General features: G+C 59.1%; 2 protein-coding genes across 4 annotated transcripts in view; one reads left to right on the forward strand and one right to left on the reverse strand.

The window, feature by feature from the left end:
- The window catches only part of C6H7orf50 (chromosome 6 C7orf50 homolog), a 95,954-nt gene that overhangs the window by 15,327 nt on the left and 55,170 nt on the right, over positions 1-25,457 (forward strand). The window lies entirely within an intron of this gene.
- On the reverse strand, positions 16,452-19,987 carry GPER1 (G protein-coupled estrogen receptor 1). Its single transcript, XM_066341839.1, has 2 exons — positions 19,861-19,987; positions 16,452-17,970 (listed from the first exon to the last, which is right to left on the reverse strand). The coding sequence occupies exon 2, from the start codon at positions 17,712-17,714 to the stop codon at positions 16,602-16,604; it is 1,113 nt and encodes a 370-aa protein (XP_066197936.1). The 5' UTR covers positions 17,715-17,970; positions 19,861-19,987; the 3' UTR covers positions 16,452-16,601.

The following is a 25,457-nucleotide window of genomic DNA, read 5'->3' on the forward strand; positions in this document are numbered from 1 at the left end:
ACACGGAGCTGCAGTGGACAGGACTGGCAGGCACACACACGGAGCTGCAGTGGACAGGCCTGGCAGGCACACACACGGAGCTGCAGTGGACAGGACTGGCAGGCACACACACGGAGCTGCAGTGGCCAGGCCTGGCAGGCACACACACGGAGCTGCAGTGGACAGGACTGGCAGGCACACACACGGAGCTGCAGTGGACAGGCCTGGCAGGCACACACACAGAGCTGCAGTGGACAGGACTGGCAGGCACACACACAGAGCTGCAGTGGACAGGACTGGCAGGCACACACACAGAGCTGCAGTGGACAGGCCTGGCAGGCACACACACGGAGCTGCAGTGGACAGGACTGGCAGGCACACACACGGAGCTGCAGTGGCCAGGCCTGGCAGGCACACACACGGAGCACAGAAGCCCTGACGGGGACTCCAGACGGAGCCTTGTTCCAGGACTCAGGCTGATGTGCTGGGGTCACCCCGGCCCTGCTGCCAGGCTCCACGTGGGGACGGCCAGCGCAGGGCTGAACTCGGTGGGGAGAGCTGTGTGCTGTGTCCCAGGCATGGCCATTTAGTTCTCGAGGGGCCGTGTTGTCTGGTGGGCTCTGCACTGCTCTCTCTGGAGGTGTCAGAACCAGGAGCAGTGAGAAGTCACAGGGAGGAAGTGCTGGCTTGCAGCAAGGTGGCGCTTCCTAAAACCCAGCCTCTGGGACAAGTGGAAGAGGGTTTGCCTGTGCCGGAGTTGCTCTGCTGAGACAGGGACGGTGTTTCTGGGGTGCACAGACGGATTCAGGCGTGTGTGGGAAGTGGGTGACTTCTGAGCCCCCTCACCCCCACCCCCGCACTCCACATTCTGTCCCATCCACTGTGGTCCCCTAGGCGTGACAGAGACGGGTCTCACGAGCCGTGTGTCGAGCTTCTGTGTTCTGAACGTTGGTCTAAGCGCTTGGCCTGCACCTGGAGCCCCTGGGCCGGTGGACGTGGTGGGCGGAGCCTTTGGGTAAACAGGTCACCCTGTGACAGCGCACATAGGAAGGGGCTGGGGGACGTGTCACCCTGTGACAGCGCGCACAGGAAGGGCTGGGGACGTGTGCCATGGTGTACTTGCTTTTGTTTCCTTAAAGAAATTTATTTTTGAAATTATTGTAGATACATAGTAAGTTGTAAAACAGTTATAAGGAGGTCTTTGCCTGTGTGTCCTTTGCCTGGTTCCATGTTGATAACAGGCTATGGTGTCAGAATCGGAAAGTGTCCTGACCAGGTGGTGGCGCAGTGGATAGAGCGTCGGACTGGGATGCAGAGGACCCAGGTTTGCGACCCCGAGGTCGCCAGCTTGAGCGCGGGCTCATCTGGTTTGAGCAAAAGCCCACCAGCTTGGAATCCAAGGTCACTGGCTCCAGCAAGGGGTTACTCGGTCTGCTGAAGGCCCATGGTCAAGGCACATATGACAAAGCAATCAATGAACAAGTAAGGTGTTGCAACGCACAATGAAAAACTGATTGATGCTTCTCATCTCTCTCCGTTCCTGTCTGTCTGTCCCTGTCTATCCCTCTCTCTGACTCACTCTCTGTAAAAAATAAATAAATTAAAAAAAAAAAAAAGAGCCGGAAAGTGGACACGGTGCTACCCCAGCCCTCATTCCGAGGTCACTGGCTTTGCATGCACCTGTGTGTGTGTGTGTGTGTGTGTGTGGGGGGGGTTCTGTGACCACCATCACAGTCAAGATACAGAAATGTTCAGTCAGCACAGGGCTCCCTCAGGCCCCACCCCAGCCTCTCGCCCGGGGATGAAGGACATTTGGGTTGTTTTCAGGGCTCTGCTTTAACGAATAAAGTGGTGAGAAGCATCCTGCCTCGCGAGAATGCCTAGGAGTCGCGCTGCTGGGTGACTTCGTATGTGCCTGTTTCGTTTCTTAAGAAACTTCCAGATTCCAGAGTGGCTGTCCCGTCTTACCTCCTGCCGTCCTTGTGTGAGAGAGCCAGCCTCCAGCCTCCCTGCCTCCTCACCAGCACTGGTGTCTCACTGTTTTGTATGTTAGTCATCTGATCACAGGGCTCACATTTGGAAGAAGGTAGCCAAAATTGTCCTCGGAATCTGGAGAAGCATAATTGGAACTCTGCTGTTCCGGGCCCTGGGGATGTGCGATTGGCTCTTTTGACTGGGGTGGGCTGGTGTTGGGGAATTTCCTGGCTTTGTGGCAGGGCTGTCCTGCTGGGTCCATGTTTGCTGTGGCCTTCGTGGGCCCTGCCTGTGTGTGACATCCGTGTCTTTCTCCAGGAGCTTTTGGGGCATCGTTCAGAAGCAGAGGTGGAGGCTGGGGCCCATGCTTTGTGAGCAGGCGGGCCACGCGCGCGTGTGCCGCTCAGACTCCGGAAGGGCGCTCAGCTCCCGTTAACCCTGCAGACCTGTAGGAGCACTGGGAGCCGAGCTGCTTTTTCCCACTGCTGCAGGGACCCGGTGTCCCCATCGGGCCAAAGAAAACAGGCTCCTCCAGCTGTCCTCATGCCGACATCTGAGGCTGTAATTGCTGCTGCGGTCAGCCGGGGAGATATTTGTGAGCTTTGCTTCCTTGTGGTAAGCAGAAAATAACTCGGCAAAATATAATTTTAAAAGAGTGATGTTTTTGTTTTTCCTGAGCTATACATGACCAGTGTTGAGAGAGAGAGAGAGAGAGAGAACAGAGAGAGAGAGAGAGAGAGAGAGAACACGGAGAGACATCCGGAAGGAGCCACCGCGCACATCTCACTCCATCCGTGAGGGTGCCCACGTCGACCTGCGCACAGTGTTCTTCGTGTCTTCCAGGGTGGCAGAGAAAGTGGCTCACGGTTGTTCTAATGCAGTTTCCTTGATTCCCACCGTGAACAGTCCTTCTCCACACGCGTGTGCTGGTCATCTGTGTGCTTTTCATCTGTGACTGTCATCTGTTTCATGGGTTCTGGTGCAAAGCTGGTCCTCTGGGGTGACATGCAGACACACCTTTACACTAACAGCTCTTTGTCTTTCTTTATGAATCAAGCATTTCCCCAGTCAGGTTATTTTTGTTTGTGGCTTTGCACTAAACAGCTCCCAGGCTGTGGGGCCCTCTGCTCACTCGGGGCCCTGCCCCAAGAGCCAGGAGCCACTGTCTTCAAGTGTGAATTAGAAAATCCTGTCCTCTGGGCAGACAGAGCAGGAAGCTGGTCAGCAGTGTGATAGTCACTCAGGGCAGCAGGCCCAGGTTCACGCCAACCCACTGTGGGAGCCCCAGTCAAGAAATTAGCCCACAGTGTTGTTCGATTGTTTGGACCGGTGAGTTCATGGGCTCTCCAGCAGAGACAAACACAGAACCACCCACAGGGACTCCTGAGAGTGACCGTCACGGTGTCAGGGTGGTTAACTTGTTCCCAGCCGGCACGGCATTTCTGGCCGACTGTCACTGGCCCAGAGACCGGTGGTGGAAAGACCTCGCTGTAGGGCCCAGCTGGAAGTTAGAGGGTGCAGTGTCTCTGTTTGAGTCCGGCAGCAGGCTCTGCGCTGGGGCCCAGGCCCGTCACACTGAGGATTAAAGAGATTGTCAACAACATGTCAGTTCCGTGCAGTTTGGAGAGAGCATTTCATCTGAGTTTCCTGGGGGCGTGCCTGTGGGCCTGGGGCTGTGGACGGCCAGCAGGAGGCTCTGCTCCACAGTTGTGTCCTCTGTGAGGTGGACACAGAGCCTCCCTCCTGGTGTGGGAGGCTCAGGCACAGCTCCCAGGTCAGAGCTCAGTGCCGTCCACTTCTGCACCTCAGGCTCTGAGGAAACAGCCCTCCCTTTGTTTCTGTGGGTGGCTGTGACCATCCATGGAGCCCCGCGGTCAGGGCAGCCTCCCGGGGACGTGCACCCAGGGCCCCCACAGCAGCTGCTCTCCTCCTGGTTCTGTGTGCCCCCCTCTCCCCTGACGACGGGGCTGCCTCCCCCAGGCGTCTCGGCAGAGCCGACACCAGTGCCACGTGGGTGCTGGGCTCCTGCCCTGCTCCTCCTGGGGCAGAGGCAAACGTCTCAGCCGTCCTGTACGGGGAACTCGTGTTTCTGTAAGGACTCGACATGTGAGTGCTCACCGCTAACATCACGGTCAATTTAATTCTTTTTTTTTTTACAGAGACAGAAAGAGAGAGGGATAGATAAGGATAGACAGACAGGAGTGGAGAGAGATGAGAAGCATCAATCTTTAATTTTTTGTTGCAACACCTTAGTTGTTCATTGATTGCTTTCTCATATGTGCCTTGACCGGGGGGCTACAGCAGACCGAGTAACCCCTTGCTCTAGCCAGCGACCTTGGGTCCAAGCTGGTGAACTTTTGCTCAAACCAGATGAGCCCGCGCTCAAGCTGGAGACCTCGGGGTCTCGAACCTGGGTCCTCTGTGTCCCAGTCTGACACTCTATCCACTGCACCACCGTCTGGTCAGGCTCGATTTAATTCTTGAAAACAAAGCTCCCCCTTCGTGGAGTAAACATACCATTGTGAAAAATCCAGAAAACGCGGGAAGCCTGGCGAGAGGAACGTGTGGCCGTTGGCACGTGTGCCGTTTTTCCCTGTTTTTAAGAGCATGTTTGGCTCTCAGCCCTCACATGTCTGTCGCCTTCTCTTAAATAACTTTGAACTAATGAATGAGGAACTCACTTTTTTTAGTCCCTTTGCCATTTTTGAGATTGAACTGGGTTTGGGAGGTCCATCCTTCCCAGGCGTTCCCAGAGGCCAGGGGCCGGGACTGTCCTCTTCCGCCCCGAGCTGAGTCCCTCACGTGGCCGACGGAGGAGCCGGCCAGGACCCCTGCCCTCTGGAGTGAGTCTGTTTCAGTGGTCTGCTTTTTCTCTTTCTTTAGAAGAGGGAGGTGGTGTCGTCTGGGTCTCGAGATTGTGGGTCATGGTCGAATTTGGGCATTTTAAAGCTTACAGGAAATTTTGCCCCAGAAGTGCCAGGAGCTGACTTGGGGTTTGTGTAGGTCCTCTCCCAGGTAGTTCTGCCCTGTGCCATCCAGTGTGTCCTCGATTGTGACTGCTGAGTGTTTCCCTGCCACTGGACAGGACATGCTCATGAGACACAGACACAGCGAGCTCCCTGTCGCATCCATTCTTCTGTGAGGTTGTCTCCACTTCTGAGCCATTCAAAGGAGCCCCAGAATTGGCTATTCCCGTGGAGGGGAGCAGACACCACGTTTATGTAGGGAAGCTTATGTCATTGTAACAGTCACTCTGACGGTCATGAGGAGCATTAGTCACTGCCTGATCAGACAGTAGACACAAGAAACCTCCAGTTCAGGGTCTAAAATACCAGAATGGGCAGATCAGGCTGAATATTTGTTCAGTCTCTTCAGAATTATTTTTGTAATGATATGAAAAGATTTCCCAGGATGGAGTCTTCACAGCTGGGAAAACAGTTGCTGCTTTGAAGCTGTTTTCCCAGGCACAGAGCTCGTCTCCTGCTGTTCACAGCGTAAACAGTGGCTAGTTTAGCTCCCCGTTCTTGTGGTCAGTTGCAGTGGCACGGAGCCTTTCTCGTCTGCCTGGTCCCCTCAGGACGCCACTCTGGTTGGCCCCACACACCCGAGCGGCTCGGACGGTGTGGCCGCTGGGGCATGAGCAGCAGAGGCCCCTCTGCAGAACACTAAAGGCTGAAGATAACTGAGGTGGAGGGCCTGCTCACCACTGACCGTCCGGCGCTGTGTGAACAGTGCTGCCCACCAGGATCGCTGTGGCAGGCCCCCACCAGTGCAGTTCTGGGGCAGGGACTGCGTCAGCCATGACCAGGAACGTGGCAGATGACCAGCACGGGGCCCCACGTAGAACGTGCACTCAGCAGACGTGTGGGAATGAACCAAATAGGGTCTGAGACCCAGGTCTACAGACACCTCCAGTTAGGGCAGGGGCCAGCCACTGGAACATGGATATAGAGCCTGACGTCCAGAGCCTCACGTCGGGGGAACATTACTTCACAGTCCAGAGGGAGAGGAGGGCTCAGACAGCTGTTGTGGGTTGTTGAGGGGCCTGGCTGTGTGGTCAGAGCCCCCCTTCCCCATGTGATTTGTTGTTGCTGTTCTGGGGCAGGGGACAGACCAAGTGATGGCCAACGGCTGCACCTTGATGGTGACCGGCACCCACAGACATGCCCTTCGTGCATGCCCACTGACCTCACCTTAGTGTTGGTCATTTCTGGCTGCAGATGCAGCCTGGGTAGCAAGAGTACAGTCAAAACCTGGGGGCGCCTCTGTCCCTGTGAGCAGGGGGAGCAGGCACGGGGACGGGTCTTTGTCTGAGGTGAGATTGCCCTGCTATCCCATCCGGAGAAGGTCTCGCGAGCAGGTAGATGCTCCAACAGGGCAGCTGGAGGGGTGGTGGCTTCTCTCTGAGACTGCCAGTGGGGGCAGTGTGTACTTCCCACGTAGGGTGACGTAGGGTGCCATGAGGGACTGTGCTGCAGTGGGTGGTAGTGACAGCTGTGCCCCCTTGGTGGTTAGACATATGGATGGGAGCTTGGGTGTGTGGCACAGAAACTTACTGGAGTGAACTGCTATGTCCAGAGCTAGCAGTTTTATTAAGTAGTCTTTGTTTACATTGTTACTGTAAAAACTGGTGAATTCTTAGTAGCGCCCTTGCTTGGGGTTAGAACCCACCCCACAGAAGTCTCCTGCCCCCCTGTGCTAGCTCTGTGGTCACCTCTGTGGAGTGGAGGTGACCACCGACCCACCACGGGCACCAGTAAGAGCACGTGAGGTAACGCACGAGACCCAGTGCTCGATGGGGGCGGCACCGGACGTGTCCCTGTGCTGTCTGCAATCAGGTCGCAGGTGGGAGCGTGGCTCCAGTGTTGGAGCTCTGGGATCTCATGCCGGGACCAGCGCCTGCACAGCTTATCAGAGATGTCTGCACCCAGGCAGCTGTGGGGACGCACAGCTCATCAGAGATGTCTGCACCCAGGCAGCTGTAGGGACGCACAGCTCATCAGAGATGTCTGAGCCAGGGCAGCCGTGGGGACGCACGGCTCATCAGAGATGTCTGAGCCAGGGCAGCCGTAGGGACGCACGGCTCATCAGAGATGTCTGAGCCAGGGCAGCCGTGGGGACGCACGGCTCCATCAGAGATGTCTGAGCCAGGACAGCTGTAGGGACGCACAGCCCATCAGAGATGTCTGAGCCAGGGCAGCCGTGGGGACGCACGGCTCCATCAGAGATGTCTGAGCCAGGACAGCTGTAGGGACGCACAGCCCATCAGAGATGTCTGAGCCAGGGCAGCCGTGGGGACGCACGGCTCCATCAGAGATGTCTGAGCCAGGACAGCTGTAGGGACGCACAGCCCATCAGAGATGTCTGAGCCAGGACAGCTGTAGGGACGCACAGCCCATCAGAGATGTCTGAGCCAGGGCAGCCGTGGGGACGCACGGCTCCATCAGAGATGTCTGAGCCAGGACAGCTGTAGGGACGCACAGCCCATCAGAGATGTCTGAGCCAGGGCAGCCGTGGGGACGCACGGCTCCATCAGAGATGTCTGAGCCAGGACAGCTGTAGGGACGCACAGCCCATCAGAGATGTCTGAGCCAGGGCAGCCGTGGGGACGCACGGCTCCATCAGAGATGTCTGAGCCAGGGCAGCCGTGGGGACGCACAGCTCATCAGAGATGTCTGAGCCAGGGCAGCCGTGGGGACGCACAGCTCATCAGAGATGTCTGAGCCAGGGCAGCTGTAGGGACGCACAGCTCATCAGAGATGTCTGAGCCAGGGCAGCCGTGGGGACGCACAGCCCATCAGAGATGTCTGAGCCAGGGCAGCTGTGGGGACGCACAGCTCATCAGAGATGTCTGAGCCAGGGCAGCCGTGGGGACGCACAGCTCATCAGAGATGTCTGAGCCAGGGCAGCCGTGGGGACGCACAGCTCATCAGAGATGTCTGAGCCAGGGCAGCCGTGGGGACGCACAGCCCATCAGAGATGTCTGAGCCAGGGCAGCCGTGGGGACGCACAGCTCATCAGAGATGTCTGAGCCAGGGCAGCCGTGGGGACGCATAGCTCATCAGAGATGTCTGAGCCAGGGCAGCCGTGGGGACGCACGGCTCCATCAGAGATGTCTGAGCCAGGACAGCTGTGGGGACGCACAGCCCATCAGAGATGTCTGAGCCAGGGCAGCCGTGGGGACGCACAGCTCATCAGAGATGTCTGAGCCAGGGCAGCCGTGGGGACGCACAGCCCATCAGAGATGTCTGAGTCAGGACAGCTGTGGGGACGCACAGCGCAGACGTTCCCACTGCCCGTGTGCTTCTGTGTGCTCCTGTCACCCTGATGGTCCCTGCTGTCCCCGAGAGCCCAGGGTGATTGTCACAGGGCTGTCTGCTTCTCCACTCTGACCTGGGAGAGGTCTCAGCCCAGAGGAGGCGCTGCTCCTGGCCCCACGTGGACTCTGGGTTTTGCCACACAGGCTGAAATGTCATCATTACTCTGACGCCTGAGTGCAAGTCAGTTGTGAGTACAGTCGGCATAGAGACCGCTGGTGCTGGGCTGTCTGAGCTGACAGCACCTTCCTGAGGACTCGCGACAGGCTTTTGGGGCGTGTCACTTTGGCAGTGACTTGAGTGCCTCCCTTTTGTGTATACAGGTGTCTGCCACCTCCAGACGGAACAGGCTGGGTGGTCCCAGTCTGGCTCGGGTAGGCCAGGCCAGCCAAGACGTGAGGGCACGCGGGGAGTGTGTGTGAGCACATGTATGAGTGTGCGTGCACGTGTACGAGTGCGCGAGCACGTGTATGAGTGCACGCACGTGTGTGTGTGCGAGCACGTGTATGAGTGTGTGAGCCCGTGTATGAGTGTGTGTGAGCACATGTGTGAGTGTGCGTGCCCATCTGTCCCCTCCCCCCCAGTGGCCTGGCACTTGGTGGCGTCCTCAGGCTTGAGTCTGCGTCCTGCCCCCTCTCACTGAGCCTGGCTTCCTGGACCGAGATCCCGTCAGAACATGTCCTCGCTGTCGAAGTCCAGCCCCAACCAGGCTGAAAAGCAAGTGTTGCTAAGCGGTTAGTTTTCTGTCCCTGGGTCTGCTGGTGCTGGACACACGAGCCTCCCAGAGCGCCCGTGCTGTCTTCCCTTGCGACATGGTTGACGCCAGCATGTCTGAGGAGGGAGCAGGAACTTGTGATGAGGGTGGAGGTTGGAGATGTGCCCGTGCATCCAGATGAAGTCTCTCCGTCGTGTGTTGTGTGGGAAAGAAGCCCAGATGCCCGTTTTCTTCCTTCCTCACCACCTGCCCCTCTGGGCCTGGCAGCCCGGCCTGGGTCTCAGCTGCCTGTCTGTGCTCACGGCCTCAGCGACCTGGGTCTCGGCCCTCCTTGCCCCGCTGCCCACTCTGCTGTGGTCAGGAGTGGGATGACTGGGATTCCGAGAGGCCACAGTGGGCTTTCTGGTGGATTTGGGGGTTGCTCTGAACGCGGGTCTCCCAGTTCAGGGACACACACGGCTGCCCTGGGAGAGAGTTCAGTGCTGGGACTTCAAGGGGAGGACCTTCTGCATTGCAGCTGCTGAGGGATGGGGCCAGCTGGGCCCTCACCCTTGTTTCTTGGAAGGAAGAGGCTGAAACCAATGTCCTCCCTGAGACAGTGGCCTGGTGGGGTTTTCATTCCTGTGTGATGGACATTTTTGAGTCGGCAAAGAAAAATGCCATGTTGGCTAAGCACAGAGTGTCTGAGCGGGCCGCTCCGTGGAGGGATGTGCGCTGCTGCTGGTGGGTCACAGCCCTGACTTCCCTGGAAGAGCCTGAGTCTCCTGGCGCTCTGGGCCACTCACCTGTGCTCCAGCTGATGGCTCAGGTCGAGACAGGTGTGAGTGCTGGCTGCCCAGCTCCAGGAAACGGGCTTCCTGCCGAGCCTGCGGCCGGGGCCACAGAACTCAAGACTGGCTCAGGACAGCACTGGATGGGGACTCCCGGGTGGCGGAGGGGGTGGGACTCATTCACAGCTGTGCAGGTGGGGGGGGAGGGGAGCTACGCTTCCCATCCGCGGTGTTCCTGCTCAACAGAACCACGCCTCGGAGGATGGCACACTGCCTTTTCTTGTGATAACTGGACGCCTTCCAGGACTCCCACAGCCGACGCCACATGATAAGGTTCACGCGGAGTCCGCCCGGTAGAAACCCTTAGAATTAGTCAAGTTTGTGGACTCTTGTTTTCTGTTCCTTTGGCTTTTAAAACCGTTGTTCTCAGACGAGATCCCCCACCCACTGGACAACGGCAGAGGTCAGATCACTTGGAGAGCAGACGTCTTTCTGGATGTGTGATGGCTAAGGCTGCAGGCCTGTGCGCACATGCTCGCTCACCCACCGGCCTGCCCGCGTGGTCTGTGTGTGGGCCCAGGAGCGTTGCGGGAAGCCTGAGACTTCTACGGGCTCTCCCAGGCCTCGGGCCTCTGGAAGCGGGTGCTGTCTGTCTCAGTGCACCCGGGCAGCCTGGCTGTCACAGGACCCGTCCTGCTCTGATGGACAGGGCTGCCCCACTTCTCTGGGCACCCCGTCTGCGGGCTCGCTGACTGACTGGGCTGCAGCTGTCCTTTCAGGGCTGTGGGCTGTGCCTGTGGTGAGAGGGGTCTGGTGCTCCCAGGGCTTTGAACAGGAGGCTGCAGGCGCACAGCCCGGGACACGCTGAGTGTGTGGTAGACAAGGCCCTTCCTCCCTCCTTCCCTTTCTCTCTGCCGTGGCTGGGCTAGCTGACTCCCTGCCCACCGAGAAACTGGGACGGCAAAGAGCTGGTTTAGTCTGCAGACGGGCCCCAGGGATGGCCTCTGGGAAGGTGCTCAGCAGTAGTTATGTCTCAGTTGACCAATCGGTTCAAGAACCTAAACCTTTCTTCCCTGGTCTCTTGTCAGTGACCACGGACGAGGGACGATAAAGTGCAGGGGACGCCTCAGCTGTTCCGACGTCTCCCCCGACCTGGGCGGAGGGCTGGGGACACCAGTGTGTTAGCAGAGCCTTGCTCTCCTTGCTGAGAGCAGGTCAGCACAGGAAGTGGCCAGGGTAAAGCTCATCCGCATCATGGGGACAGTGCCTGGGCTGCTGCACCTGCCAGCGTGTGCGGTGTCCTCAGGCCTGGGGGGTGGCTTCCTGAGCATGCCGGTCCGCTCACCTGTAATGGTCACTGAAGTTTTTTGGTTATTTTTTTCCAACTTTTAATTTAAAAGCTTATCAAAAGACACCCCAGATAATTAGTTCCCACTGTGGAAAAGAAAATAAAGTTTGAATTTCTCAGCAGTAAATAAGAAGAGAGACTTTAATTAGGAGACACAAAGTAACTGTTAGCGGCAGCTTCTAGGCCTCCATCTTCAGGGTGTAGCTGCCAGGGAAGGCCCCCGCCCCCACTCCCCTGCGTGGGGAAAATTGACAGCCTGTCTACAGTGGCGTCTATGGTAGGAAAAGTGTGCCTGGGTGTTTTCTTTTTAAATCACAGCTCCACTGAGATGTGTACCATACAATCATCCCTTCAAAGTGTGCGCTTCCGTGGTTCTCGGTACATTCACAGTAATGTCACCGTCACTGCTTTCCAGTTTTAGGAGATTTTCTCACCCCGTGCCCACTAGCCGATACTCCCGTCCCTCCCCTGACCCCTGGGGACCCCGTTTGCTTTCTGTGTCTGTGGAAGTGCCTGCTCTGTGCATTGCGTACAGATGGAGTCCCACAGCCTAGGGTCCTTTGTGTGTGGCTGTCACTCAGCATCAAGCTTTCAGGGTTCCCCCGTGTCATTCATGCACACCTGCATACTATGTCCCCTTTCCTGGCCGAGTAATATTCCACCGTGTGTGTGGACCACACTTGGTGTCTCCATTCGTCCGCTAGTGGGCATTGGGCTCGCTCCCTCTGTGCCCGTCGTGAGTGGCGCTCATGAGCATTCGTGTACAAGTGTCTGTTGGACACCTGTTCTGGGTCCCTGGGGTCGGTACCTGGGCACACAGTTGGCCTTCCGTATGTTTTGTCCCGTGTGCTCTGACATTTCTGTGAGTGCTTGAAGCATCCCCACCCTGCCTCTGTGTGCCCAGTCCCACGGGCACTGTGAGCGTGTCCCCCAGACAGAGCTTGCCCCCCGTGGCCCGGTGCTGCCCCTCCTCTGTGTGCCCAGTCCCACGGGCACTGTGAGTGTGTCCCCCAGACAGAGCTTGCCCCCCGTGGCCCGGTGCTGCCCTGCCTCTGTGTGCCCAGTCCCACGGGCACTGTGAGCGTGTCCCCCAGACAGAGCTTGCCCCCCGTGGCCCGGTGCTGCCCTGCCTCTGTGTGCCCAGTCCCACGGGCACTGTGAGCGTGTCCCCCAGACAGAGCTTGCCCCCCGTGGCCCGGTGCTGCCCCTCCTCTGTGTGCCCAGTCCCACGGGCACTGTGAGCGTGTCCCCCAGACAGAGCTTGCCCCCCCGTGGCCCGGTGCTACCCTGCCTCTGTGTGCCCAGTCCCACGGGCACTGTGAGCGTGTCCCCCAGACAGAGCTTGCCCCCCCATGGCCCGGTGTTGCCCTGCCTCTGTGTGCCCAGTCCCACGGGCACTGTGAGTGTGTCCCCCAGACAGAGCTTGCCCCCCGTGGCCCGGTGCTGCCCTGCCTCTGTGTGCCCAGTCCCACGGGCACTGTGAGTGTGTCCCCCAGACAGAGCTTGCCCCCCGTGGCCCGGTGCTGCCCTGCCTCTGTGTGCCCAGTCCCACGGGCACTGTGAGTGTGTCCCCCAGACAGAGCTTGCCCCCCGTGGCCCGGTGCTGCCCTGCCTCTGTGTGCCCAGTCCCACGGGCACTGTGAGTGTGTCCCCCAGACAGAGCTTGCCCCCCGTGGCCCGGTGCTGCCCTGCCTCTGTGTGCCCAGTCCCACGGGCAGTGTGAGTGTGTCCCCCAGACAGAGCTTGCCCCCCGTGGCCTGGGGCTGCCCTGCCTCTGTGTGCCCAGTCCCACGGGCACTGTGAGTGTGTCTCCCAGACAGAGCTTGCCCCCCCGTGGCCCGGTGTTGCCCTGCCTCTGTGTGCCCAGTCCCACGGGCACTGTGAGTGTGTCCCCCAGACAGAGCTTGCCCCCCGTGGCCTGGTGCTGCCCTGCCTCTGTGTGCCCAGTCCCACGGGCACTGTGAGTGTGTCCCCCAGACAGAGCTTGCCCCCCGTGGCCTGGGGCTGCCTGCTTCTGTCCTTTAGGACGTCGACATTTTCTGTGAGTCTCTTGGCTCCCTGTCCCCACATAGGGATTCCCGGTGTTCGCCTGATTAGATGCAGGTTTTACCCCAGAATGGGACGTGATGGCACCTCCTGGCGTCCACATCTGGACTCCCCTTCTTTCCGGGGGACTCCTCCCCAGCTCAGTTAAGAGCCATCCTCTCTCTCTGCTGTGTGGTCACTGTCCCCAGTGTGACAGCAGAGGGGAGATACAAGGCTCTGCAGGTGTCCTGTCCCTTGTCGGTGTCCCTGGGTGAGCCTGCATTCGGGTGCCTGCCTGCCCCCACGTCACAGGGGCAGTGGCAGGTCACTCTGTCCCAGTATCCTCCAGCTACGGTCAGCACCGGCCCCTCCCGTTCACGCGTCCACTGATCCAGTCCTGTGAGTTGTAAATAAATGTATGTACACCTGTTTATTTTTGGAATGGACTCCTAGATTCTTGTTTTTCAGTGCTGTATAATTACTATTCCTTATTATCTTAATGCTCAAACTGCCCCAGATCTGGCCAGGGAGCCCTTCCAAGCAGACAAGTCCCAAGGCTCATCCTGCCCCTTCTGCCCCAGCCGGTTGGCCATTTCTCCCAGGAGCCTGTTTCTTTTGAGGGCAAGGGTGTTAAAGACCAAGGGCTGGGCACAGGGGTGGGTGGGCATGGCCACTCGGGTCCTGCAGCCCTGTGAGCAGACGCAGCTGTGGGCACTGTCAGTCACGCACACGCTCCTGCACATGCTGTTGTTGGGGAAGGCTTGCATTGAGACCGATACCTTCTGTTCCGTCCGTCCCCACGGCCTCTCTGGCCGCCCTCTCCTGCGTCTGCACCAACGTCGCCCCTGTGAGGGCTTGCACACGCTCACTGGGGTGCTCAGTTCATACTCTGCCTGAACTGGTTCAGAAGTGCCCCCTGCCACAACCCCGGAGAGGCCGTGCACTGCTCCCCCGCCCTGCCCTGGACAGAGGGTCCCTGCACTGCTCCCCCGCCCTGCCCTGGACTGAGGGTCCCTGCACTGCTCCCCCGCCCTGCCCTGGACGGAGGGTCCCTGCACAGGGGCCCGGAGAGGCCGTGCACTGCTCCCCCGCCCTGCCCTGGACAGAGGGTCCCTGCACAGGGGCCCGGAGAGGCCGTGCACTGCTCCCCCGCCCTGCCCTGGACAGAGGGTCCCTGCACTGCTCCCCCGCCCTGCCCTGGACAGAGGGTCCCTGCACAGGGGTCCGGAGAGGCCGTGCACTGCTCCCCCGCCCTGCCCTGGACAGAGGGTCCCTGCACAGGGGTCCGGAGAGGCCGTGCACTGCTCCCCCGCCCTGCCCTGGACAGAGGGTCCCTGCACTGCTCCCCCTCCCTGCCCTGGACAGAGGGTCCCTGCACTGCTCCCCCGCCCTGCCCTGGACAGAGGGTCCCTGCACTGCTCCCCCACCCTGCCCTGGACAGAGGGTCCCTGCACAGGGGCCCGGAGAGGCCGTGCACTGCTCCCCCGCCCTGCCCTGGACGGAGGGTCTCTGCTCAGGGGCCCGGAGAGGCCGTGCACTGCTCCCCCGCTCTGCCCTGGACAGAGGGTCTCTGCTCAGGGGAGGTTTAGTGAGCCCAGCACCCCACTCCTGGAATAGGCAGCTCTCACAGCTGCCCCATGAGTGCTCTGACCAGTGTGATGCCACAGCCTGTGCTGACAGCCGGCCTGCTGGAGTCACACTCCTGCTCAGAGACAGAGCAGCGGTCAGATGCCTCAGATGCTGCCACATCGGCAGCTGCGTTCAGACGCTGGCCTCTGAGGTCTCTCAGGAGGGGAGGGGGCGAGCCCTGCTGCACCTGTCCTTTGTGAGGAAGCAGTGATTCTGTGGCTGAAGCTCTGAGGGCCACCCCCACCTCCTGCCCTCACCCTCACCACCCCTACCCAGGAGGGAATTGCTCAGAAAGAATCTAGAATCCACACACGCAGTTTACTGACAAATGCAGAACATTGCTGGCAACCCGTAGCTGTTATTTCTTTACATTTTAATGGGAACTGTTTACATGGTCATGTCATTGTTCCCACTGTCACCACACGTACCAGGGCATGTTGCTGGGCCATCCTCGGTGTCACTCCACACTGACATAGTGCAGAGACGCTGTGAGCAAACACAGCCCCCAGATGGGCATCTCAGAGAGACGTGGCCGACCTGTCAATGGAGAAGAGCCCCCTCGCCCAGGCAGCCTGGCACACAAGCGTCACTCACCAGGTGTGGGCAGGGCGGCCACCGGAGACAGCAGGTGTGGGAGCTCAGACGTGGAGGTGGGCACAGTGACCAGGCCCCTTTTCCCAGAGTGACAGGTTCACAGCAGATCCACCTCGGAGCTGAGACACTGCATCCAGAGCGCCCTCCCGTTGCTCTCAGTGGCCAACCTCAGAAGTGCCCTCTGCTGTGAGGTGCAGTCTGTGCAGAGAGGACGTGAGGGCCATGCCGGTCATCCTGGGGCCTGCCGTTGGGAACATGGTGGGTGGGCACAGCTCTGCGCTGGAGCCATGCGGCAGTGGGCGCTGGTGGTGTGCCCAAGCCTGACGGTGCTGAGGCCCAGGGAGGCCCCAGGGGTGCTCTGACCAGCCCTGTGCCCCTGGCCCAGGAGCGGTGCTGAGGCCCAGGGAGGCCCCCGGGGTGCTCTGACCAGCCCTGTGCCCCTGGCCCAGGAGCGGTGCTGAGGCCCAGGGAGGCCCCAGGGGTGCTCTGACCGGCCCTGTGCCCCTGGCCCAGGAGGGGTGCTGAGGCCCAGGGAGGCCCCAGGGGTGCTCTGACCGGCCCTGTGCCCCTGGCCCAGGAGCGGTGCTGAGGCCCAGGGAGGCCCCAGGGGTGCTCTGACCGGCCCTGTGCCCCTGGCCCAGGAGCGGTGCTGAGGCCCAGGGAGGCCCCAGGGGTGCTCTGACCGGCCCTGTGCCCCTGGCCCAGGAGCGGTGCTGAGGCCCAGGGAGGCCCCAGGGGTGCTCTGACCAGCCCTGTGCCCCTGGCCCAGGAGCGGTGCTGAGGCCCAGGGAGGCCCCAGGGGTGCTCTGACCGGCCCTGTGCCCCTGGCCCAGGAGCGGTGCTGAGGCCCAGGGAGGCCCCAGGGGTGCTCTGACCGGCCCTGTGCCCCCGGCCCAGGAGCAGTGCTGAGGCCCAGGGAGGCCCCCGTGGTGCTCTGACCGGCCCTGTGCCCCTGGCCCAGGAGCGGTGCTGAGGCCCAGGGAGGCCCCAGGGGTGCTCTGTCCGGCCCTGTGCCCCAGCCTGGCTGACGGTGCTGAGGCCCAGGGAGGCCCCCGTAGTGCTCTGACCAGCCCTGTGCCCCTGGCCCAGGAGCAGTGCTGAGGCCCAGGGAGGCCCCAGGGGTGCTCTGACCGGCCCTGTGCCCCTGGCCCAGGAGCAGTGCTGAGGCCCAGGGAGGCCCCCGTAGTGCTCTGACCAGCCCTGTGCCCCTGGCCCAGGAGCACTGCTGAGTCGCTGGAGCAGCTTGCTGTCTAGGCCGCGCTGCTGAACTTCACCTCTGGCTGCTCCGCGCTGTCTGGGATGACTGCCTTGAGGGCCGAGTGGCAGAAGCGGTTCAGAGCCGACATGTTTGTTTTCTGCGCGATGTACAGCCTCAGCTTGTCCCTGAAGGTCTCCCCGAGGAAGCTGTAGATGAGGGGGTTCAGGCAGCTGTTGGAGAAGGCCGCGAGGTTGACGATGTGGCCGGTGAGGGGGTAGGCGTGGCGGAAGGACTGCTGGCAGGGCGCGGCCCCTGGCTGGGTGCGCCGCAGCAGGTGCACGCTGATGAAGACGTTCTCGGGCAGCCAGCAGACGAAGAAGACGAGGACGACGGCCAGGATCATCCGCAGGGCCTTCTGCCGGCGGGGGCGCAGGCCCCGGTGCCGGTGGGCCGTGACCAGCGCCCGCACGATGAGCGAGTAGCAGAGGCCAATGATGGCGAAGGGGATGACGAAGCCCAGGGTGACCTCCAGCCACTGGATCTCCTTGACGTCCGCGAAGCAGAAGCAGACGTCCCCCGTGTGCTGCAGGTGCACCGCGGTGAAGGGCACCAGCGTGGCGGAGACCGAGGCCATCCAGATGAGGCCGCAGCTGAGCCTGGCGTGCTGCTTGGTGCGGAACAGGCTGCAGCGCATGGCCCTCGCCAGCGCCAGGTAGCGGTCGAAGCTCATCCAGGTGAGGAAGAAGACGCTGCTGTACATGTTGATCTGCAGGAAGAGGGACATGAAGGTGCACAGCACGGCGATGTCGTAGTACTGCTCGTCCAGGTTGAACACCTCGATCAGGGAGTCAGCCACCAGGATGAGGTCCGCCGCCGCCAGGTTGATGAAGTACAGGTCGGGGATGGTCATCTTCTCCCGGAAGCTGATGTTCACCACCAGGATCAGCAGGTTCCCCACGAAGCCGATGGGGAAGAGGAAGACGGTGTAGAGGCAGGACAGGAAGAGCCCGATGGCGTACTGCTGGTGCGCCGAGAGCTCGCCCGTCTGGTTCGCCAGCGCCCAGCTGGCCAGGGTGTGGGACAGGTTGAGTGCCGCTGGGGTGCCGTTGTAGGTGGTAGTGCTCATCTCCATGCCGAAGACGGGCTCTGGAGAATTCACACCCATACCTCCACACGCGTGACCTTCAGGATCTGCCGCGGGGCTCCCGGAAACCCGTGCTGAACAGCAAGCCCGTCCTTAGGAAGAAAGCTGCTGCCTTTGGAAGTGAGCTGGACATTTGTCCAGGTGGAGCCGGTCCCCAGCAGCCCTTGCAGCAGCAGTGTCTGTTTTGCACAGAGAGCGCGGGGGATGAGGTGAGCGTCCTCTCCACGTAGCCCCAGCCCGAGCTCCGACGCCTGCCCGACGCCCCTCTGCGGGGCACCTGGAGAAACAGAGAGGAATAGTCGTCATTGACACTCAGACGCCAGGCCAGGTGGCCGCAGAGCTACGGGGCGGCACCTGCGTGTGCCGGGAAGGGCCACCCTGGAGGGACCGCGGTCGCTGACGGGGGCAGAGTTAAATGTGGAAACTGCCTGTTTCCTCCGCACGGGCTCCCGGAGACGCAGAGTCCGTGTTGCAGACGGACGTGAGTCCCCCTCACCCCTGGCTGCCCGTGTGTTTAATTGTCGAGTGGCTGCTGGTGGCCACGGGGACGGGAAAGCCGCTGTGTCAGGAGGGGAAAGGAGGTCCTCTCAGCGGCTGTGGGAGGAGGACTGCGCGGGGAGGGGGAGCCAGTGCCCGACGCCCTCGGGAGACCAGGCAGGACTGTTCCTGACCCCAGGGATCGAGGAAATCTAGCTTCTCTGCTAATTCCAGTACCAAGCTTAGATACTGAAATGAAAATGTTTTCATGTGGCAAAAAAAGACTAAGGAATAAAAAATGGTAATTGTCTTATGAAGTACTATTGATATTTTGTTTAATATTTTGACAAATATTGTCAAACCTAATATATTTTTGTAGTGCTGTTTGTCGCCTAGAAACTCGGTGACCAGGAAGGGGAAAGGAAGCCGTCCTCGCGGCTTGCTTCTGCGGGGCTGGCGTCCGCGCTGCTCGCCCCGGACGGGCGCTGCTCTGCTGGACGGGGCCTCTGTCCTGCTGCTTGTCACCATGCTCCCAGTTCCATGTGGCCTCAGCCAGGGGCACATGTGTGCTGAGGCATCTGGGTCTCCACAGTGGGGAGGGTGCCCCTGGCCCTGAGGACTTCCCGCAGGCACGGGACGGCCCTGCCCAGGAGGGAGCCGGCCGTGGGACAGCAGCACAGGGCTCAGAAGCCCAGGGGCCCGGCGACTGGACAGGTCGCATGGCAGTGGATTTGATTTGGTTTTTAAGAGTTTTCTTTTCACCCCATGAGGTCATTAGTAACCATTTTTGAAGTGCTGCCAACCAGTGGCTGTGGCTTGAGAATACCACTTAAAAAAAAAAAAAGGAAAAGATTGATCATGACTGGGGTGATTATTCTAACGTGTTCAATACCCTTTGCTTAGCTGGGGTGGATAAATTTGACTTGAGTAGCATTTTCTTTAAAGCCTCTGTATTTTATTTCTCTGTAAAAACTGCCCAGACTCTTTGTTGTGCCCTGGAAAGTTCTAGATTGGCCACATTTAGAGGAAAACTTAGAGGTGAGAGAACACACAGTTCCGCCTGGTCTTGTGCCCGTAGTGGCTACACAGGCTGCAAGGGAGGACCTCCGTCTGCGTCCCTTACTTCTCTCCGAGTGGCTGGAGTCTCTGGTCCGTGATGAGTGTTGTCCGTGGTCTCATGGGAAGATGCAGGGACTCAGGGTTAAACCCTCTGCTGACCCGGCATCCTTGTGAGAACTGACCGCGGATGTATCAGCGTAAAGGTGAGCATTGAACAGCCCGCAGGTGTTTTGTGTCAGATGCCCACTGCTTGTCCAGATCTAGAGAAGTACGACCGCATTTCTGGCCGCTCCACTAGGCGTGTGCCTCCGCGCAGGAGCGTGACCGTCTGCACTTCCTGGGCCGGGCGGGCGTTTTTGCTGGAAGAGGACAAGGGCTGTGCCCGAGGGCAGAGCGGGTGGCCTTGCTGCCCGTAGCGCACAGTGTGGACACCGCATCGTGGGCACGCAGTGAGAGGCGAGCCTGCCGCTCCGCCTCCCTCCTCCAGCCGCGCCGCGTGTGAGAGCTGAGCCGGGTCCCCCCTGAGAGCAGCTCAGCCCGCGGTGCCGTCTCCCCGTGTCTGCGTCTGCACCCTCTGCCACAGGGTGCTGGCACGGCCCAAAGGCAGAGCCAGGAACCCCGACACACTTACCTGGGCTGCACGGGTGTCCCAGCCTGCTGTCCTCCTGGGCTCATGGCGGGCTGGCTGGGTGGATGGAGGCATGCTGGGGCCTTCTTGGGCGTGGAGACTTGCCTGTCATTGTCACTGGGAGCCGGCTGTCCCCGCAGCAGCAGCAGCAGCAGCAGCAGCAGCAGCAGCGCAGGGAGCAGAGGGAGCAGAGGGAGCAGGGGGAGCTGGCTTTATAGGCTTCCCGGTGCCCCTCCTGCTCTGGGCGCTGCTGCGTCCCTAGAAGGCCAGTGTTAACCATTTTTTTGCTGGTCCTTTTTCTCCCACACGGGCAGTGAGCTCCGTCACACTAATGGAAGTTTCCAGTTCAACTGCTTTCTTCACCCACTGATAGAATTGTTTTTAAGTTTGGAGGCTTTGTAAGTAAGTCTTTTTTATCATTTAGGTAATAACCTACCATCATTTGTTGAAACTTTAAATATTCTTGCTTGTTTTAGCAACTGAGTAGACTTAAAACTAAACACTAAATTTTCTCAGTTTAGAGAATAGCATGTGACTATAGAGACTTTAACCTAGGAGTTTCAGGCATTCACAGAAAGAAATTGAAACCCAAGAAATAGCAGGTATTTGACAAGTAAATTAGAAACTAGAGTCACTTTTCTGCCCCCAACGTTAGTCCTGTTTCAGCTCCCCCTGTCCTTTGCTCCGGAGGCCACCTGCGTGCACTTGCCTTGCAGATGTTGGTGACAGACCTCAGAGGCTTCCCACCGAGCCCCTTGTTGCTCACTGCCTGCCTGTGTGGTCAGGATAAACTCAGTCCCGGTTCCTGGCGCCCACCTCCTGGTGGTCAGCACTGTACCACCGGCCTGGATAAGGGCTCAGAGCCCGGGCAGAGGGCCCAGGCTCCCAGACGTCCCGGCCGCGTGCGGTTCAGGACCGCAGGGACCGCGGGGCCCACGTGCCGGCTGCTCGCGCCAAGTCGCACAGTTTCACAAACAGTACATTTTAACGGATCTCGTGTTTTCTCCTCGGAGTCTTTTTTTACCTTTTCAGTTTGTTGAAACCGTGGGGTTGAACTCTGAGTGATCTTTTGTATTCCTGAATAAGCAGGTTGCTCCCTTCCGGGGGACAAGGTCGTTCCCAGCTTGAAGTCACGGCTCCTGGAGGGGCCCGGGCTCGAGGGGCGTGGGAGCACCTCAGGGCCCGCAGCCCCGGTGGCCAGAGTGGGTGCCACGAGCTTCCTGTTTTGTATGAGTCATTCGCAGAGGAGCCTGGAGATGTTCTGAGTGATAACAATTACTATCTTTCAGAGATATGTTTCGGGAAATACACACATTTTTCAACAGAGAATTCTGAATAAATTTTTTATGGAAAAACACTACGTTCAGGGTTCCTTCCAGCTCTCGAATTCCAGCCATGGCCCTAGCGCGTCAGCCTCCTAAACATCTGAGTGACGCGGGGCGTGAGCAGGGTGCCGAGATTCCAGACATGCTCTGGCCAGCTGCACACAAGTTGGCTTCAGTTCCGACAGGACTGAGCCACCGTTTTGAAAGAAATGAGCCATGAGAAAGTCCAGCTTCCTCATCAGCTAAATAAATAAGACGAAGTCCTGACCTTAAATAGTCAAACATGTCACTTAAAAATAGCCGCTCATGCCTGACCAAGCAGTGGTGCAGTGGATCGAGCGTTGACCTGTGGATGAAGAGGACTCAGTTTCGAAACCCCAAGGTTGCCAGCTTGAGCGTGGAGTCGCTGGCTTGAGCGTGGGATTACAGACATGACCCCATGGTCACTGGCTTGAGCAATGGGTCACTTGCTCTGCTGTAGCCTCCCCCCTCCCCACAGTCAAGGCACATATGAGAAAGCAATCAGTGAACAACTGAAGTGCTGCAATGAAAAACTGATGCTTCTCATCTCTCCCTTTGTGTGTGTGTGTGTGTGTGTGTGTGTGTGTGTCTCTCTCTCTCTCTCTCTCTCTCTCTCAATAACAGTTGCTCACCCCTGGCACGCCCTGGCCTGTCCCACTGTCACCCCGGTGGCAGCTCTGGAGTAGCTGCCGTATCTTTGTGTTTGCTGCTGGGTTTGCTCTGAGACAGCGGTATCTTTGTGTTTGCTGCTGGGTCTGCTCAGAGACCGCGGTGCTGTGGCTGGTCCCCCAGGTTTGTGCTGTGGCTTATTCTTCGCTGAACGGGGCTGCCGGGTCTCGGGCCCCTCCATCTCTCGCTGGGTGGCCAGTGACTCGTCAGCCCGCACAGCAGTGTCAGCGTGCGGTACAGGACCCTTGTTGCAGGGGGTTCAGTCCAGTGAAACCTGGTTCCGTTGGCGTGAGTGCGCACAGCGGCACACACCAGGCTCTGCCCTGGGGAGGGCCACCGAGTTCCCAGGGGGGGAGTGTGGGAGGAATGTTCTGAATGTCAGGCTGAACAGGGTCCTTGTCCCAGCCCACGTTACAGGATCTGCAAGCTGTGTCCTCAGGGAGAGGCGAGGCTCAGGAGCCACAGGAAATGGCCTCCCCCTCTCCCAGGCAGATCTGATTTGTGCCTTTACAGTTAAGTTTTCTCGCCCCCGTTCTTCGGGACTGAAGGGTCCTCCCATGCTGAAGAGCCCGCTCCTGCCTGTTCTTGGTTCCCTGTCGGCTCCACCGCTTGCTCTTGGCTCTGTGCTCAGTGTGTCCGGTCTGCGCAGGGTGAGGGGTCACTGGACCGGAGTCCCTCGGTGCTCCCGGCAGCAGCCCCAGGCCCACAGGCCTACCGCGGGGCTGGTGGCTGGGGTCCTAGAGCCTGGATGTGCTGGCTGTCGGCCCCCCACCCGTCGGTCCATTCCAGTCAGCAGTGCCTCCTGTGGGGCTCAGTGTAAAGAAAGGACCCCCCCCCCCCCCCCGCCAAAGGGAAAAGTTTGAGAGCATACCTTTCCATTCTTTTTTTTTTAATATTTTATTTATTGATTTTTTAGAGAGAGAGGAGTGAGAGAGAGAGACAGAGAGAGAGAGAAGGGGGAGGAGCAGGAAGCATCAACTCCCATGTGCCTTGACCAGGCAAGTCCAAGTACCTTTCCATTCTTGCAGTTGGTTTTGAAAGTTACTTCTTTAGCTGAAATACGTACTTAGAAACTCTGGGATCCGTTCTCCAGGCTCAGCTTGCACGTCTGCTGTCCCGTTCCTGGAGTCGGCCGTTCCCGGGCGGCCTGCGTGCCCGTGAGTTGGCAGTCACCTTCACTTCTGAAACTGCCAAGTTGTTGGCATCTGCTGTTGTGTTTTTATAAGTTAACTTAGGCCCTCTGCTTCCAGCCATGCATGAGATGCGGAGGGCAGCTTGCACTCTTGCTGTAAATTGTTAAGTCAGATAAAACACAGGAGACAATGGTTTCAGACATTGGAGCGATAGACAGCCGGGAGCTCTGTGCCACCTGGGCCTGTCCCAGCCCTGGAGAGGAAGGGGCCACCTCGCAGAAGAGCTCCCGAGATCAGTGGCCGTCCCTGGAGCCTTGGGCTGAGTCTGTGGGTCTGTGCTCACACAGCATGAAGATGCTTCTGGCGGGGCCGAGCTGCGGTGTGGCCTGCTGTGAGCAGGGCAACCCCAGAGCTTACAGGAGGCTGGCCCGAGATTCAGGTCCGTCAGCCGGACAGCAGGACACTCTGAGGCCCCAGAACAGGGAGGCGACAGCAAAGCCTAACGGCAGCTCAGAAGGACCGCGCTGCCCCCAGGCCGCCTGCCGCGTGGGCTTCAGGAGACTCACAGTTCAGACGCGAGCCGGGAGCCTCTGCACCCAGCCTGACACAGTGTGACTCTGTCGTGTGAAGAAGTGGCTCCACGTGTCGACCCGGCTGCTGCTGGTCCGCGCTGGACCACCCTGGCGGGAGGGCGTCCTCGCCACCAGGCCCCAGCCTGACACAGCGTGACTGTCGTGTGAAGAAGGGAGGGCGTCCTCGCCACCAGGCCCCAGCCTGACACAGCGTGACTCTGTCATATGAGGAAGTGGCTCCACGTGTCGACCCGGCTGCTGCTGGTCCGCGCTGGACCACCCTGGTGGGGGGGCGTCCTCGCCACCAGGCCCCAGCCTGACAAAGCGTGACTCTGTTGTGTGAAGAAGTGGCTCCATGTGTCGACCTTGCTGCTGCTGGTCCGCGCTGGACCACCCTGGCGGGAGGGCGTCCTCGCCACCAGGCCCCAGCCTGACACAGCGTGACTGTCGTGTGAAGAAGGGAGGGCGTCCTCGCCACCAGGCCCCAGCCTGTCCCGCTCCTTCTCAGCCGGCGCAGGCACGCGGGGCGCAGACTCGCTCCTGCTCACGACTCACGGGGAGGTTTTGTGGGTGTGTGAGGGAATGAAGGAGAGCACATGGGAGCTGTGGGGGCCTTTCCACATGTCTGTGTAGATGGGTTTGGATTTTGGTTTTTTAGTGAGAGGCGAGAAGGAAGAGAGATAAGAAGCAGTAACTCATAGTTGGGGCACTCTAGTTGTTCATGGATAGCTTCTCATATGGACCTTGTTGAGGGGCGGGAGGCTACCTGAGCCAGTGACCCCTTGCTCAAGCAGGTGACCTTGGGCATGAAGCCAGCGCCCATGGGATCATGTCGATGATCTCACACTCAAGCTGGCAACCTTGGGGTTTGAACCTGGGACCTCAGCGTCCCAGGTCAACACTCTTTATCCACCGTGCCACCACTGGCCAGGCAGGAAGCATTTGTATTTTAACGTATGTTACAGAGCCACTTAAATGACTGAGATCCAAATCCTTCTTCAACAGAAATAATGCAGACACACAGATGTGGAAACAGTGGGCATGCAGAGGCACACCCTTGTCTGTATTTTTCAGGTTGATATTAACATAGACAGCCCAGACAGGGGAATACTGTTCAGCGGTGAAAAGGCACAAGCTGTCAAGCCATGAAAAGACGTGGAAGAACCCAAAATGCATACAACCGAGTCACAAGCCCGTCTGACAAGGCGACATGCTGTGTGATTCCACCTCTGACGCTGGACTGGGAGGGTGGGGGTGGGGGTGGGGGGTAGACAAGTGGAGAACAGAGACAGGGCTGCGAGTACCTGTGTGACATCGGGCTGGTGGACGCGTGTCACTGCACATCAGTCTGAACCTGTGGAAGTTCAGCACCGAGGGTGGCCACATGCAGCTCTGGACTCTGGGTGATAGTGCGAGCTCACGGACCACCACAGACGCACCATCTGGTGGAGGTGCATGTCAGGGCAGGAAGTACCTGGGGATTCTCCCAATTCCTCTTAATTTTATTGTGAACCTAAAAATCCTCTGATAAGGTCGTCTTTTTTTGTGTGACAGAGACAGAAAGATGGACAGGGTCAGACAGACAGGAAGGGAGAGAGATGAGAAGCATCAGTTCTTTGTTGTGGCACCTTAGTTCATTGATTGATTTCTCATATGTGCCTTGACCGTGACCCCTTGCTCAAGCCAGCGACCTTGGGCTCAAGCTGGTGACCTCGGATTTCGAACCCAGGTCCTCCACGTCCCAGTCCAACGCTCTATGTACTGCACTACTGCCTAGTCAGGCGATAAAGTCATAATTTTTTTTAAAATAAAGAAGCTCTGAAGGCAGGTCTCACAGAGCCAGAGAGACGCTGTTTCTGGCTTTTCTCTTCTCTGTTCAA

The sequence above is a fragment of the Saccopteryx leptura genome, chromosome 6 (genome assembly GCF_036850995.1).
Source record: "Saccopteryx leptura isolate mSacLep1 chromosome 6, mSacLep1_pri_phased_curated, whole genome shotgun sequence".
NCBI classification, from domain to species: domain Eukaryota; kingdom Metazoa; phylum Chordata; class Mammalia; order Chiroptera; family Emballonuridae; genus Saccopteryx; species Saccopteryx leptura.